Genomic DNA, 13,666 nt, shown 5'->3' with positions numbered 1-13,666 from the left:
ACAACACGATCATCCTGTTATCAAGAAGACAGGTACCTCGTCATTTGACACCCTTCTCCCCATCCAACCCCTCCAGATTCGTCTCCGAAGGAGTAGACGACGACTGTCCAACCGTCGCCTGCGGTCCCTTGTAGAACTTGCGCGCATACAACAGATAATACAACAACGCACCGCCCCAAAGCGCACCGTTGATGACGACGGTATAATTCATATCCTCGGCTTTCAAGTGTGTCAGCACAACGCCATTATTACCTACAGAGAGGAAAGACTTACGAGCTGGACCTGGTCCCAGGGTGGGAAACATGCACAAGACGAGCGCGAAGAAGAGATACACGATGGCCGTGACGGCGATTGGCTTGCTCAGCCATCCGGTGTAGAACTCCCCCGGCTGGAAGCGCTCGCCACCCCAGACGAGCCGCGCAAAGATGGGGGTCAGCCAGGCGAGATCGTTCCCCGCGACGGCGAGGGAGAAAAGAGCGCTTGAGGCGGCGCTGTTGATGAGGCAGAGCAGGCCGATGATGATAGCGGCTGCGACAACACCCCAGATCATGCGGACTGGCTGGTAGCGGATGCGTTTGCTGACGTGCCGGAAGAAGGAGGAGAAGGGGAGGGCGCCATCGCGGGAGAAGGCCCAGCTCTGTCGAGAGGCGGCGAGGACGAGGCTCAGGCCCATGAAGAACTGGACGATGGCGACAACAGCCATGAAGCCCAGGGCACCGGGTTTACCGAGTGCGTCGTAGTAGATCTGGCGGTCATCAGCTCGGGCCTATGCGGGTGTGCTTTAGGGCCTGACAAGCTTACCTGCGCCATCGGTTGACCAAAAGCAGTCCCCAGAACGTTGTCCAGCTTGGTATCCATCACGGCTGCTATGACTGCAAGAGACAGAAACCCCAGGATGCCACATAACCCGATCGACCAGAGGATACCGAGTGGTACGGCACGTGTGGCATGAGTAGCCTCCTCGCTCATATGGACACAGGAATCAAAGGCGCCAATGGTCCAGATAGGCGACAGCCACGCAAGCATAAACGCCCACCCCGCCGKCCATGTGGTCAGGTTTTCAACATGTCCGAAGACATAGGAACCCGAGTTGACCGGTCCGCCATTCATCGCCTTGCCAATGGGGAGCGCAATCACGGTTGCTAACACGAGCCCGATGTTGCTGACGATGCAGAGCGTCTGGATCTTCGGCATAATTCGCGCAAAGAATGTGGTGATCAGCCCGTGTACAACGACACAAGCGACGTATGTGGCATACACGACCGGGCGGGAAGCAGTCCACTCCCCGTCGCGGGCGATGGAAACGAGTGAGAGCAACATGGTTGCAAAGCCATCTACATCCTGCGCGTCAGCATATGCCCCAAGACACAACCAGACTGGGGGAGGCTCCACGCACAATCGATTGAACAGACCCCACCCACAAGACCGATGGTATTGCTGTATCCAACGACAAAACTCAGCGGGTTCTTCCATTTCTCATCGCTGAAATAATGCGTCCAGAAATAAAGACCGCCAGCGGTGGGCATCGCCGATGCCAGGTCAGCCTATGAAAAAACAGACGATCAGCCCCGAGCAGTCAATTCTGTATACAGTCAAATCACGTACCATAGCCAAGCCAACAATGAAGATGAACATGCTTGCAACGAGCCAACCTAGAGGGGAGTCAATACCGCTGATCGAATGCATCCACAAACAGGGACCCAACGCTCTTACCCTGTCACGGGTCAGCAGGGACACTTCAAATTCCGCACTGCAACTCATGGAAATAGTTTACCCAGACCATGCCCACTGGGCCCGCAGGCAACGAGAACGACAAGGTAGATGCAATGGAGGGTAACAATCCCATAATGCTGAACGCAACCGCGAAGATCTGGGTAGTGGAGTAGTGTCGCCGAAGCTCTTGCTTGTACCCCAGCGTCGCTGGAAGGATCAGTATCCATCAGCATATTCTCATTGCAGATGATACACTATGCCACACACCGAGTAGCTCCATGTCGCCAGGCTCAACAGCGATATCAGGATCGACTGTTGGCGCAGCCTTGGACTTGACGTCCATAACTGGAGTATTTTCCGCCATAACTTGGTGAACGAAGGGAGATAGGAGTTAACAAGACAAGAGGACCATGAAGCTGTAGATTAGCAAGAAAGGTCATCGAAGTTAATTCATCTCACGTAGGTGTATCCATATTTAATATCCTTCTGAATACGCACGCGACCCGAAGGTAGAGTTACAAGAGAATTGAGTTCTGACAAAGAGGGGTGTACATCCTAGGATCCCTTGCATGGGAGTTGTATTCACCCGATGTCTGATAAGGAGTATTCATCGTCTCAACCATAATGTCGTCGTCATATTGTCCTCCTGAGCGGGGTTTTACAGCTGAGCTAAAAGGCACGGGAAGTCAAGGGAGCCAATCTCAGCAGCTCGATGGTTGCGTTACTGTGGTAGTGGCGATGGCCGGATTCTGATATCAATTTTAGTTATCTATCGCGAGCGAAACAACCTGCCACGGGGAGAGCATCCAATCTCGGCGCTTCAATGGCGATGATAAGAGCCGAGAGCGTGCATTAGCTCCCAAACTTGAAGACGGCTTGAGTTGACTCTTTAGCGATGATGAGGAGAAAGGCGCAAGTCAGCGCGAGTTTTGCCTAATCAGAACTGATTACCACTCTTCCGAGGCTCAGCGTTGCCTGCTTATCAGTACGTTCAATAATATCATGATAAAATTGATGATATCTTTCTACTCCGTATGAGAAAGTCTATCTCAAGGACGAAACGGGACAAAGAGGAGAGTAGGGCTCCCTCTACTACCATATACCTGTTGCACAAACCGCAAGCACCACCCTTCAGGGTTCCAGACCCCAAAGTCCAAATCAAATGCAAAATATGAAGCCACGGGCGTAAATGGAGCCCAGTACCAATATACAACACGATTCTGCGCAATTGAGCCCGGGCTCCTAGAATCTATGAGCAGGCCGAGACTGCAGAGTCACAAATGAAGAAGAATCAGATGAAGCGAAACACCGGAAAATCGGATAACAAAACATTAAGTATACATAGCATCGTGGCTCAAACGGCACCTGGGCCCTTGTGGTTTGACTGATCTAGAAGCAACCGCGGCTTGATGAAGTCCTCGTCCAGCTGTCGGAACCAGGCGGCATGATCGCCAGATGGTCCACCTGAGAACAGATCACGAAGAGCTTCCCTCGCGCTCAGTCCTGTCTCTCTCCTTACGGGTGACGCTCCGCTCGAAGGAGCAGCTTGTGAGGGCATCAGATTCTGTGCCTGTGACGGTGACCGCCGCAGTCTAGAAGCCGCACCCGGCGCAGAGGGGGGTAGATCATCGTCAGATGCACCATCATCGATATCCAAATCAAATGCATCAACCTGGTCTGGCTCTGACGCCCGTCGGCCGCGCCCAACGGCTCTCGGGCCGAATTCATCCTCACTAGCAGCACTGCCATCGCTGTGGATTCCAGCCCCGTTCCCGAGAAGCGTCGCCGTCGACGATCTATCGCGCGCATCTTTGGAACTGTAGGCATTGGAATACATCCGTGCATGGCCCCGAGTCGACTGGGGTGGGCTAGGACGGCGGTTGTTGCCACTGGAATAGCTGCCGGTCCTGTCACCGAGACCTGCTCGCCGTATCCCGTCCAGGGGAATGGTAGAATCGGTACGTCGGGGCGTGTATCCCAGGCCGGTGTCGGACCGCTTGTAATAGGTGCCCCCATGGGTGACCTCGATGTCGAATTCATCGTCGGACTCAATCTCCTCGACCACGCCGGTCCGAATCCCAAGAATCTCCAGCATGCGAGCAGTCGTACCTCCGAAGATGATGACGGTCAACACGACTACAACCAGGACAGTGGCACGCAACGCTGGCGCGTTCACCCCTGTAAGCCCCGCGGCCAGCGCAACCCCCACAGCTCCGCGCAGGCCCGCCCAGAATAACATTGCTTGATGGGCGAAGGGCAGCTCGTCCGCGACTTCCAAGCCGTGACGGCGTGCCCTGTACCGGATGAACCAATTGATCGCCTTCGACAACGGGAACACAGCCAGATAACGGGCAAGGCAGATGCCAAAGACGGCGACCAGAATGAACAGAGGCTTAAACTGTAAATTCGTTTCGACGAACAAATCGAGGCCCAGATAGATGAAGATGAAGTTCTCCGACAATTGTGCCAGAACCTGGAAGAGATATTTGGTGGTCAACTGCGTCCGCCGCGACATGTTGTAGTACGCGTAGTGTTTCATCGTGATACCACAAAACAGAAGAGAGACGATGCCTAAGCCTGTCAGTTACCGGGGACGCCGGAGAAAGTCCAAAGACACTCACCGGATAGGTGGACACCGTTCGAAAAGAAATAGCTGGCATACGCGATGAGGACAATCAAGCAGCTTTCGATCTTAGGCATGCGACGAACGTGCGTGTATTTAAGCCCCAGCGCGGTCATGATCCCAACAATCATGCCCACCAGCATACTACCAAAGAAGACAAGCAGGAAGAGTCCGATAGCTTCAAAGAGATTGAGGATCGTCAGCGAGCCAGCATCACTTTCTGCATACTTCTGCGTTGTCTCGAACAAGACAATGGCAATGGCATCGTTCAAAATCGACTCGCCAAAAATGACCGTGTAAAGTTTGGGCTCGACTTTGTAGATGTTGAAAATGGCTAAGATCGTCACCGGATCCGTCGCAGAGAGCGTGGCCCCAACAGATAGAGCCTCGACGAAAGAGATGTTCAGACCATCCAATGGGATCCGTGTCCAGATGAAAAGAACCAAGCCCAGCACAATCGCGGAGATGAATGTCCCCGCAAAAGCAAAGGTGAGTATAGTGCCGATGTTGCGGAAGAAATTCGCCTGGTGTAACTCGTAGCCGGAGGCCAAAATGATAGGAGGAAGGAGAAGGTTGAAAAAGAACTGATAGTCGAAAGTGACGCTGTCCTGTATAGGCGATTCGGGACTCAACCGGATAATCAACCCGACAAACATACCTACGTTAATGCGCATGAGCGACCGCCGACCCTTATGGGAGACAAATAGTAGCAGAGACAAAGTTGAACGTACCAGCAAAGATTGACAGAACCGTTTCGTGCACCGCCTGGATCTTCTTTTGTTGCAGTATATAACTCGTAAACAGGGCAAACATCAACAGCATGATCAGGATGAAAAGAGCCCAGGAGCTGAAGAACTCTTTTTTTCCAGCTTCGGGAACATCTGGAATAACTCATCAGCAACCGACCTCAGAGGTTTCTGATTATAAGAGATCAACGCGCATACCATCATCGGGCTCGTCCGAGTCGGCGGCTCTCCCTGCAGAACCAAGACAACAGGTTAGCCACGGCACTATCACTGTTATATGATCCATAACAAAACTGTTTCCAGTCAAACGACAGCAAATAATGCATGGGGAGACAATCAAAGCAGCAATGAAGGACGTACGGATCAGCTGGTGAAGGACGTCGCCCATCAGTTGGCTCGCCATTATGAAGTCCACACAACCACCAAGCGGTTAACTCCAGCTGCGAGTCTCTGACGCCAAACCAAGGCGCACATAATAATAACTGACAGATGCAGTGCAGAAGGACAAACCACAAACGAAACGAGGTATTAGTGGCAAGGTGGAATGTTGCGATGGGAAGATAGATGGATCAGGTAAAGTACCTTGGTTTGGGGACAGGTAGCCGTCAATGTTGGAGACGTCCCGCCCGAAGCCAAGACCGATATCCAAAAGGCTTGGAGACCGCCCCGATTCCTTTAACATCCAATTTTTGAAGACTTGATTCTCGATAAAAAGTATTTGTGGCAAGAACGGGATCTATAGTACAATGTACCTATATATGGAGATAAATACCCGACTACGAGATCATGGAACATTCAATTCACACGGTGCGATCCCCAAGGCGACTGGCCAGCCAGGCCGCAACTAAAGCAGCACATCCTCCAAATCTGAGCACCCATCCAACACTGTCATCCCAGGGCTCTCCCCTAGGCTTCTGGAAGGCCTTGAAGATAGCGCTACTAATCAAGCTTGAAAAGATCTGGGGTGCAGACACTGCCACGTTATGGAGTCCGAGAATGATGCCCGCTTGGGCAAGATTTTCCTCCTCGTCCTCGACCTTGGCGCGTCGCGGTCGAGCACCGTTCTCTAGATCTTCATCGTAATCAGCACCATCACCGTGGTCATCAGCGACATTCGCAGCGGCGTAATGTTCAGGAGGCACTTCCATCTCTGCTTGATGCCGGCGAGTCCGACGCTCCGCATCAATGCGGGACACCTCCGCGGAGATCAGGGCGAAGGGAGCCCATAGAGTCAAGGCCCACGAAATGCCCACGAGTCCAATAGCCGCTGATCCAACCTGATAAGAGGAGATGAAGAAGGTGCTAAACATGCAGATCGCGAACAGGACGTGAGAGATAAGCCATGCCCGGCGCAGCGTCAGCCCAGGTATCTGCAGCTTCGATAACCATGTCGATTCATCCCCACTTCCGGTTGGCTTACCGCTGGGGGTTTCTAAGGCGGGTTCTGAGGCGACACCGACGGGCAGACTTGAGATTGACATCCTTCTGGATAGACAGGGTTCGTTCTCCTCTGGAGTATCCGGGTAAGTCTGCTCCGGCCTTGTGATCGGCCTGTATGTCGGGACAACAAAGAGCGGCAAGATCATGTTAGCAATAAACGAGATTATTGCGTAAATCAAAAGTGCAAACGTTCCGATTCGAGTTGCTTCTTCCCAGGCCTTATTAATGTCATCTTGGGATAAGTTTGGATGCCGTTCGAAGATGGGATTGACATAGAGCTGCCCTATATATGTCGTTGCGTAGAATAGAAAAGGAAACCAGCCAACCCAGGCCGCAAGCTGAACCTCGCAAACCTTGGCGATCTGCGGAGGCAGAAACTTGATCGACTTGAACACTTGCCGGAAAAAGCCAACAAGTCCGAGACTATCTGAGGAGGGTGGTCCCTCGAGCCTTGGGTCTCGCTCATGGATGTAAGAACAGCTGATGCCCAGCGTAATACCGAGCACCAGTGAGGACAATGCACAGAGCACCTTGAACTGAGTATTTCCGAAAAAGGGGAAGATTTGGGGCAGATCGAGGTATCCAAAAATGTATCCAAGGATATTGCCCACCCCAGTAAGCCGACTAGCCCAAGCGTTCGCCGATTCCTGCTGATGAGCGGGAGCATTATCGACGATGAATGCTCGAATACCTGCCTGAACTGTACCGAAACATTACCATTCATGCGCCAACTGACAGCGGTTTGGTGGCAATGTGCTTACCAGTATTGATGGCGAAATCTAGACAGTACATCAAAACTGTTGCTAGAAAGATTATTGTCGTCCGAGTCCCATCAGAGGCCGGATCGACGCCAAAAATCCCGAGAAAACCTCCAACAATCTCTTGCACCCATGCAAGCGCAAGGAGGGCCACAACGGTCGCCGCGGCACCAACAATCATGAAAGGCTTCCTTTTACCCCACGATATCCGACAGTTATCGCTCCGAATGCCGATGTACGGTTGCACAAGTGTACCGGTCAGGGGTCCCGCAATCCAGACAAAGGCAAGCAGAGCCTTGCTCATTCCAAGGGACAGAAGGAAAGGCTGCATATTTATCGAACCATCAGACACAGTCTTCGTGTAACAACCACCGCTAAAAGTGAACTTGACCACCTACCGATCCATTCGATAGCTCCACCGACCACACGACCTGCAAACTAAATCATAATGTGAATATCGCCGCGAAGTCAAATAGAGGGAAGATGCCCCTCAAAGCTATGGGGCTGGACATACCCAACAATGCTCAGCGTCAACAAGAACAGATACCAGCTACTCTTCGTTTCCGCGAAATTCCCCGAGTGATCACCCCGGGGAACTTCATGATGCCTTTGGCTGACTGTTATTGAGTCCACAACATCATCATCATCCGTACGGTTAGGTCCCACCAGGGGAGAAGTCTCGTCCGCTGGGCGGTCATCCGTCCTCGACATTGATATGATGTCGCTGCTCCGAAATGTTTGCGACAAAGCTAGGATACCGACTTTTTCAAGGCTATCCCGTGTCCAAGGAGTGAGACCTCCAAAGTCAGCGACGGCGAGAAAAGAAAGATAATGTTCGGCTGGTGGGAGCGAATGGTGAATGGTAGTATGGCGTAAGTCTGGGGTAATCCAGACAATAGCTTGTTATCTGGAGATAAGGGACGAGAACTACGGCGGGTTCGCTAGGATGGGAGCATGCTGGCGAAATGGTGAGGAATTGCGAAATTGGGCTATTTGCATCAAGATAGCCAGCAAAGAAGTAGTAATACCAACAATCAAAGCAAAAAGGAGGTCGCTCCTGCTGGTGATCTCGTGTCTTGTAGAATCGGACCGACGTCAGCAGACGATGCACGTGACTCAGCCCGATGATCTAGATCTGGCAACCAACACAGTTGGTGACTGGTGCACTGGTCGAATGATGCGCCATAGTGACGGGGAAGACTCTGCAGGATTGGCTTAGGGAGGGTTTACTCTGCAGGTGTCCCAACGCAAGGACATGATAAAGGATATGCCATTGATATGCTGTGATCTATGTACTCATCTGATTCACTTAACAAATTTTAAACGTAAACTCCATCTCTCAGACGGAGGTCTATGACTTGAGCTGCGGTCACATCCCAGACTGGCAAGCAGAATTGATGGTCCGAACATAATGCTCCACAAAATTTCCTCAAAAGTTGTACGCCGGTTCTGACCCAGCCCGCATCGCGCATTACCTTCCGTTTCGACCTTCCAGATTCCATAACAAAGGGGGAAAAGAGTATTACAGACAAAACCCAACTCTCAGAACATAGCACACAATGACAAAAGAGAAAAATAGACAGAAAAGAAATGTCATACATGAGAAACTGGCTGAAGTCGCGTGTCCATAATGTCAGTTCGCAAGAATCAGGCTGTACGGACAAAATGGAAGCCAGGCCAGCGGCAACCGTAATACAGAGCCCGAGTACAAACACTAGCTGATAAGCAGTCATCGCGTGGATGAAAACACACATCAGCCCACAAATCCACGTTGAACTCAAACAGAGGGCCTCCAAAAAAGTTTTCGATGTGCATCATGAACGTGATCGAAAAATTTCAAATTCAACATTCACATTACGCTCAATTAGCCCGCCAGCCTGCTGCAGGTTGGGGGCCATTGAGTGGCGTGAGACAGAGAATGCTGTGTCTGGCCAAGGGCCAAGCGTAGGAAGGGATGAGACACCTGGATAAATTAGAGGGTCATAGCCATATACACGCAGGTGGTCAATTTCCGTTTTCGTTCCCAAGGTAGTCGCTCAGATGTGCTGTTGTAGGAGCTGAGGAGCGATCATGTGGGGAGCCATCATGCTTGGCATCGCGGAGGTCAACGACATTGTCGAAGGCATCGATGTCATGCCCACGGAATTGACCATAGAACTGGGTATAGCTTCGCCAGGCGATGAGTCTCTGTCGGATCCAAGTTCGTTCTCCTCATTTTCAAGGTCCTCATCGTGTGCAGGAAGCGGTTGTTGGCCATCCTGTTGAGCCTCGTGGATACGACGATGTCTGCAGGAGAAAAATAAGCGAGAGTCTATGACGCAAGGCGGTGATTAAGACTTACTGGGCAAGATTGTCGGAGCGGGAGAAGGCTTTGTTGCAGTAAGGACAGGGGTAAGGCCGCTCTTGTGTGTGGGTGCGCACATGCCTGGGCGGTTAAGTGTTAGTCGGCGGCTACAGCAATCAAGGCAGGGGAACACCCTGCAGATAGTCCCAGAGGAGCGGTCGAACGAAAAGAGACTCGGAGATTAAAATACTCAACTCACCGTTTCAGATGTTCCAATCGCTTGAAAAGCCGCCCGCACGATGGAATCGGACACGAATGGGACTTCTGAGGATATGGTCCTAGCTCCATCATTGTAGCGCTTCGGGCGCGGCGAACGGGGCCAGGAGCGAATCGCTCCACTTTATTTGAAACACTGTTCTGCACAGCTGCCTCATACGCTTCCCCATTGGGAAGCGTGACCAGGTCATCCTGATGGCTCGCCATCTGAGGATTCGGCTCAGGATTTTCCTCGACGTTTGAGAGCGGGGTCCCGTTGCGGGACATCTCGTGCAACAAATTTCTTTGCGGAAGAACTGCAGAAGCATATCCGTTTGCGGCATGAGTGGAAGCTTCAGGTGTTTCCTCCCCTTCTGCTGCCGGCGCTACGGAATTTGAGACGGAACGTCGGAGATCACTAGGCCTATGAGCGGCATACGCAATCTGCTGAGATGGTGCGGATGTCGTTTGGGCGTGCCCAGTAGCTGCGACACTGGGTGGAATTGAAGAGCGCCGACGACGTTGCTTGTACGTTGGAGAACCCTCGATCACTGAATATACGTTTGAATGGTATGTCCTGGCGGGCATCGGGTAAGGAGCGCTTGCGAGATTCGAAGGCGGTAGCTGCATCATAGGATTGAAGGCGGCTGCCGAAGTAATGTCAGGAATCGCCGTGTAGAGACCAGTGTCCTCGTTCGCGATGTAGGCCGGTTCGGGACCAAGTGGAACGCTGTGCTGTGGTGGAGTGACGGGTTCGAATGATAGGCCGCGGTTGCTGTAGTCTTCGTACTGTGAGGAAACAAAAGACGGTGCGGGCGAATACTCGACAACAAAGCTAGGCATGGAAGCATGCCGCTGGTGTATGCGAATCGGGATGCCATTGCGATCATATTGGATCTGCCCATAGTCGGGCTCACGCTTAATTATGGCCTGGGTCAGGTGATGAGCCATGGGCATCGTGCTGTAGATCGCCTGATTGCCAGCATCGTCTGGGAGAACTGGCATCGCGGGAGGAGCCATCTGGGGAGCCATCTGGGGAGGAGGCATTGCGTCAACAGTCCGAACAATTGGGGAGTTGGACTGGCCAAAAGTCGTACCCGCGTGAAAGGATGATGAATTTGCTTGTTGTGCCTTTGTCAGTTGCTCATACAACGACTGCGACGAGTCAAATTCAAACGACAAGGCCGGCTCGCTGACCGCAAGAGTGGTCGCCTCCTGCCCCATCTTCTCCCTCTTCAGGTCACGTTCCAGCGCATCGAGGAAAAGCCTATCATGTGGCACGCTATACCAGTAGAAGACCTTCTGCTTCTTCTGTGTTCTGATGCAGTTGTTCTTATAGAGAAAATCGAGAAAGGGGCTTTTGGGTTCTTCGAGTGTCGCATCGGTCCCAGCTTTCAGATTTCGAAGATCGGAGAAGATACCCTCCTCAAACTTCTTCGAGTTTTTGACCGGACGGCCAAAGGCTTGAAAGCGAAAGGCGAGGCATCGGACGATATCAGTGCCGGAGATGTGGAACAGATTGTTCCTGCCACTAATCAGCCTACCAAATCCACCTTTGTAGCTTCTCAGAACTCGGTAATTTAGACTAACCAGAGAACGCAGGAAATATAATCGCCAGTGGGCAGTAGAAATCGGCGAATCAGTTGATCCCTTGGCCAGTCTACCGGCGCCGAAAGAAGGAAGTACTTCACTATGACTGTTGTCAGCGAGCGTTCAATAGCCTAACAAGTAAGAAGCAAAGGCTTCGCTAATGAAAGTAGTAGATCGTCAACTTACGATTGTCAACCTGCTGAAGCGCGACTTGCGCATCGTGAGGGAGACTTTGCTGCGCTTCGTTCGACAACATAAACGTCTCCGGTTTTTGCGGGGGTGCCATTTGGGCACCATGTTGAGTATACATTTTCGCTTTGTGAAAGCAGTAATCTGTGGACAATCGTCAGCCGAACGCCGGAGATTATAGGTCTGGCGGCAATAGGCCTAAGGAGCCGTTCATATTTGGATGGAAGGATTGGTATCATGGCTTCTAGTGAAAACACATTCAAAGGAAGCGGGTATACGCACACTCAAACAACTTCCCTTAAAACGGCTCTCGACGGGAAGAGATAGATAGAAAACAAAGAATACAGTAGAATAAGATCAAGCAAAAAAAGAAAACGAGTGTGTATGAAACAATGGCCGCGGTCGAATGCAAAACGCAGCGATTATCCAGACACAGTAAAGAGAGTACCAGCCTCCCAGGACAAGGAAGAGTTGTAGGCGCTGACGATGCTATACTCGCCAACAAAGAAGGGGGGAACACCGAGGCGGGAGAGTGATATCAGATAAAAAATGAGGGCTATGGAGAGTTGAGGTGGGCCAGCCCAGTTTCAATTCTCTTTGAATGATAACTTCTCGCACGGCGAAAATGAAAGGAAAAGAAACGAAGGAGCTTTGATGCGAGTTGGATGGGGAGAGGAGGGGAAAGGGGGGGAAGAAAGGGAGAGAGTAAGATGGCTGAAGAATGAGGTAGGTCTTCCAGGTCCTTTTGACAGTGTTGTTGGATATGAGAGGAGGTGATTTCAAGCAAGACTGGCCGGCTAGCGCAGTGACGGCGAATGATAGATGGTTGGAGTAATATAATAAGAATAATAATAAAGCCCGATATTTCTGAGATAAATCAAATTAAAAAATAAAATAAACAATTAAAAAAGACGAGGGAAAGAAACGAAGCTAACAAGTAACAACAACTAAATAAATATTTTATCAGAATAATAATTATATACAAATAATGAGAATAATACTGATCGGTTTTTTGGACCTTGAGAAAAGGGAGCGCCGACCGAGCAGTCGCCCAGTTGTACACTTGGTTAGGTACTTGGGGCCTTTTGGTGGACACGCCATCAAAAAACCAGCAGGGCTTCCATGGGCTAATCTCACGGATAACTCCATAAAGGTACGGTAGGTAGGGGAAAATGGAGACAGGCGCCAGGGACTGTCCAATTGCCTACAAACTGAACAATAGATGGGACCTTTCCAGCCTCAATACGTGGTACGTTACGGCCTAATTACTGCTTACCATACTACATCTTACCAAATTGGGAACCCTGACCCACAACACACATGGAAAGATCCACTAGTCCCGGCTGAATATAGAAACATGTTGAAAGATTCTTGGTATTCGAACAGTTACTTACCGTCTGGCTGTACCTCTTGTGACAAGCGGGGCCTACATGGGTCAAGGACAACTTCAATTGATCCCATTTCCTTCCTACCCTGCACTTGGGTGCAATTGCCCCCTCTTCTTATTATTGAAGTTCCGGGGGCCTTTTGGTGGTTCTTCTGGAACAAGTATTCTATGTATTATTCATATTCTTGCACAGCGAAAAACCAATAGTTGGTGCGGGTCTGCAGCTAGGTTAATTTAGCTTGCAAATGGGCTTGGTCAAGCAAAGATTCGATAGAGAGTCATGCCGTAATGAGGACCAACAGCCAGGCCCCAAAATACTCCATGGTAAGCTATGCTGTACGTTCCAATAGTATGAGGGACAGATGAGACTGATAATACCAAAATACCCCATGTCCCATACAATAGATGGACTGCGGTCGTAGCCTGACAACTCCGTAGATTATCTACATCGAAAGGACTATTTACAACTTGAAAACCCAGTCTGCCGAAAATATAGTGAAGTGGAGATCGGGAGAGGCAAAGGCGACTACCGGACAGTTGCATTCTGGAATCAATGACCAAGGAGGCTAAATTGGACCCAGCTTCCTTTCGGAGCCCGTATTTCGGATATGTCACCGAAACAGGAAATAAGGGGCTTTTCATGGAAGGTAAAGAATGATAGCATTGACAATTATGTAAAGG

The 13,666-nt window shown here is 50.9% G+C and overlaps 5 protein-coding genes across 5 annotated transcripts; all 5 read right to left on the bottom strand.

Moving 5' to 3' along the window:
• Positions 1 to 40: 40 nt before the first annotated feature.
• Asppvi_004368 (GABA-specific high-affinity permease) lies at positions 41 to 1,320 on the bottom strand (the record flags this gene model as incomplete). The annotated part of the gene is made up of 3 exons (XM_043300321.1): positions 41 to 219; positions 274 to 745; positions 802 to 1,320. The coding sequence occupies 3 exons, from the start codon at positions 1,318 to 1,320 to the stop codon at positions 41 to 43; spliced, it is 1,170 nt and encodes a 389-aa protein (XP_043156256.1).
• A 418-nt stretch (positions 1,321 to 1,738) lies between these two features.
• Positions 1,739 to 2,077, bottom strand: Asppvi_004367 (GABA-specific high-affinity permease; the record flags this gene model as incomplete). Its single annotated transcript, XM_043300320.1, has 2 exons — positions 1,739 to 1,920; positions 1,981 to 2,077. 2 exons carry the CDS (start codon positions 2,075 to 2,077, stop codon positions 1,739 to 1,741), a joined length of 279 nt encoding a protein of 92 aa, XP_043156255.1.
• Positions 2,078 to 3,067: 990 nt separating this feature from the next.
• On the bottom strand, positions 3,068 to 5,485 carry Asppvi_004366 (bifunctional K:H/Na:H antiporter NHX1; the record flags this gene model as incomplete). The annotated part of the gene is made up of 5 exons (XM_043300319.1): positions 3,068 to 4,284; positions 4,335 to 4,994; positions 5,068 to 5,217; positions 5,281 to 5,313; positions 5,443 to 5,485. 5 exons carry the CDS (start codon positions 5,483 to 5,485, stop codon positions 3,068 to 3,070), a joined length of 2,103 nt encoding a protein of 700 aa, XP_043156254.1.
• A 397-nt stretch (positions 5,486 to 5,882) lies between these two features.
• On the bottom strand, positions 5,883 to 7,991 carry Asppvi_004365 (putative sucrose transporter; the record flags this gene model as incomplete). Its single annotated transcript, XM_043300318.1, has 4 exons — positions 5,883 to 7,222; positions 7,284 to 7,605; positions 7,679 to 7,718; positions 7,795 to 7,991. The coding sequence occupies 4 exons, from the start codon at positions 7,989 to 7,991 to the stop codon at positions 5,883 to 5,885; spliced, it is 1,899 nt and encodes a 632-aa protein (XP_043156253.1).
• Positions 7,992 to 9,316: 1,325 nt separating this feature from the next.
• On the bottom strand, positions 9,317 to 11,719 carry steA (sexual development transcription factor SteA; the record flags this gene model as incomplete). Its single annotated transcript, XM_043300317.1, has 5 exons — positions 9,317 to 9,566; positions 9,622 to 9,705; positions 9,824 to 11,344; positions 11,410 to 11,509; positions 11,596 to 11,719. The coding sequence occupies 5 exons, from the start codon at positions 11,717 to 11,719 to the stop codon at positions 9,317 to 9,319; spliced, it is 2,079 nt and encodes a 692-aa protein (XP_043156252.1).
• Between the last annotated feature and the right edge of the window lie 1,947 nt (positions 11,720 to 13,666).

Source organism: Aspergillus pseudoviridinutans, assembly GCF_018340605.1.
Source record: "Aspergillus pseudoviridinutans IFM 55266 DNA, scaffold_3, whole genome shotgun sequence".
Lineage (NCBI taxonomy): Eukaryota > Fungi > Ascomycota > Eurotiomycetes > Eurotiales > Aspergillaceae > Aspergillus > Aspergillus pseudoviridinutans.
Note: the sequence above shows the minus strand (reverse complement) of the source record. Positions and strands in the feature narration are given on the sequence as shown.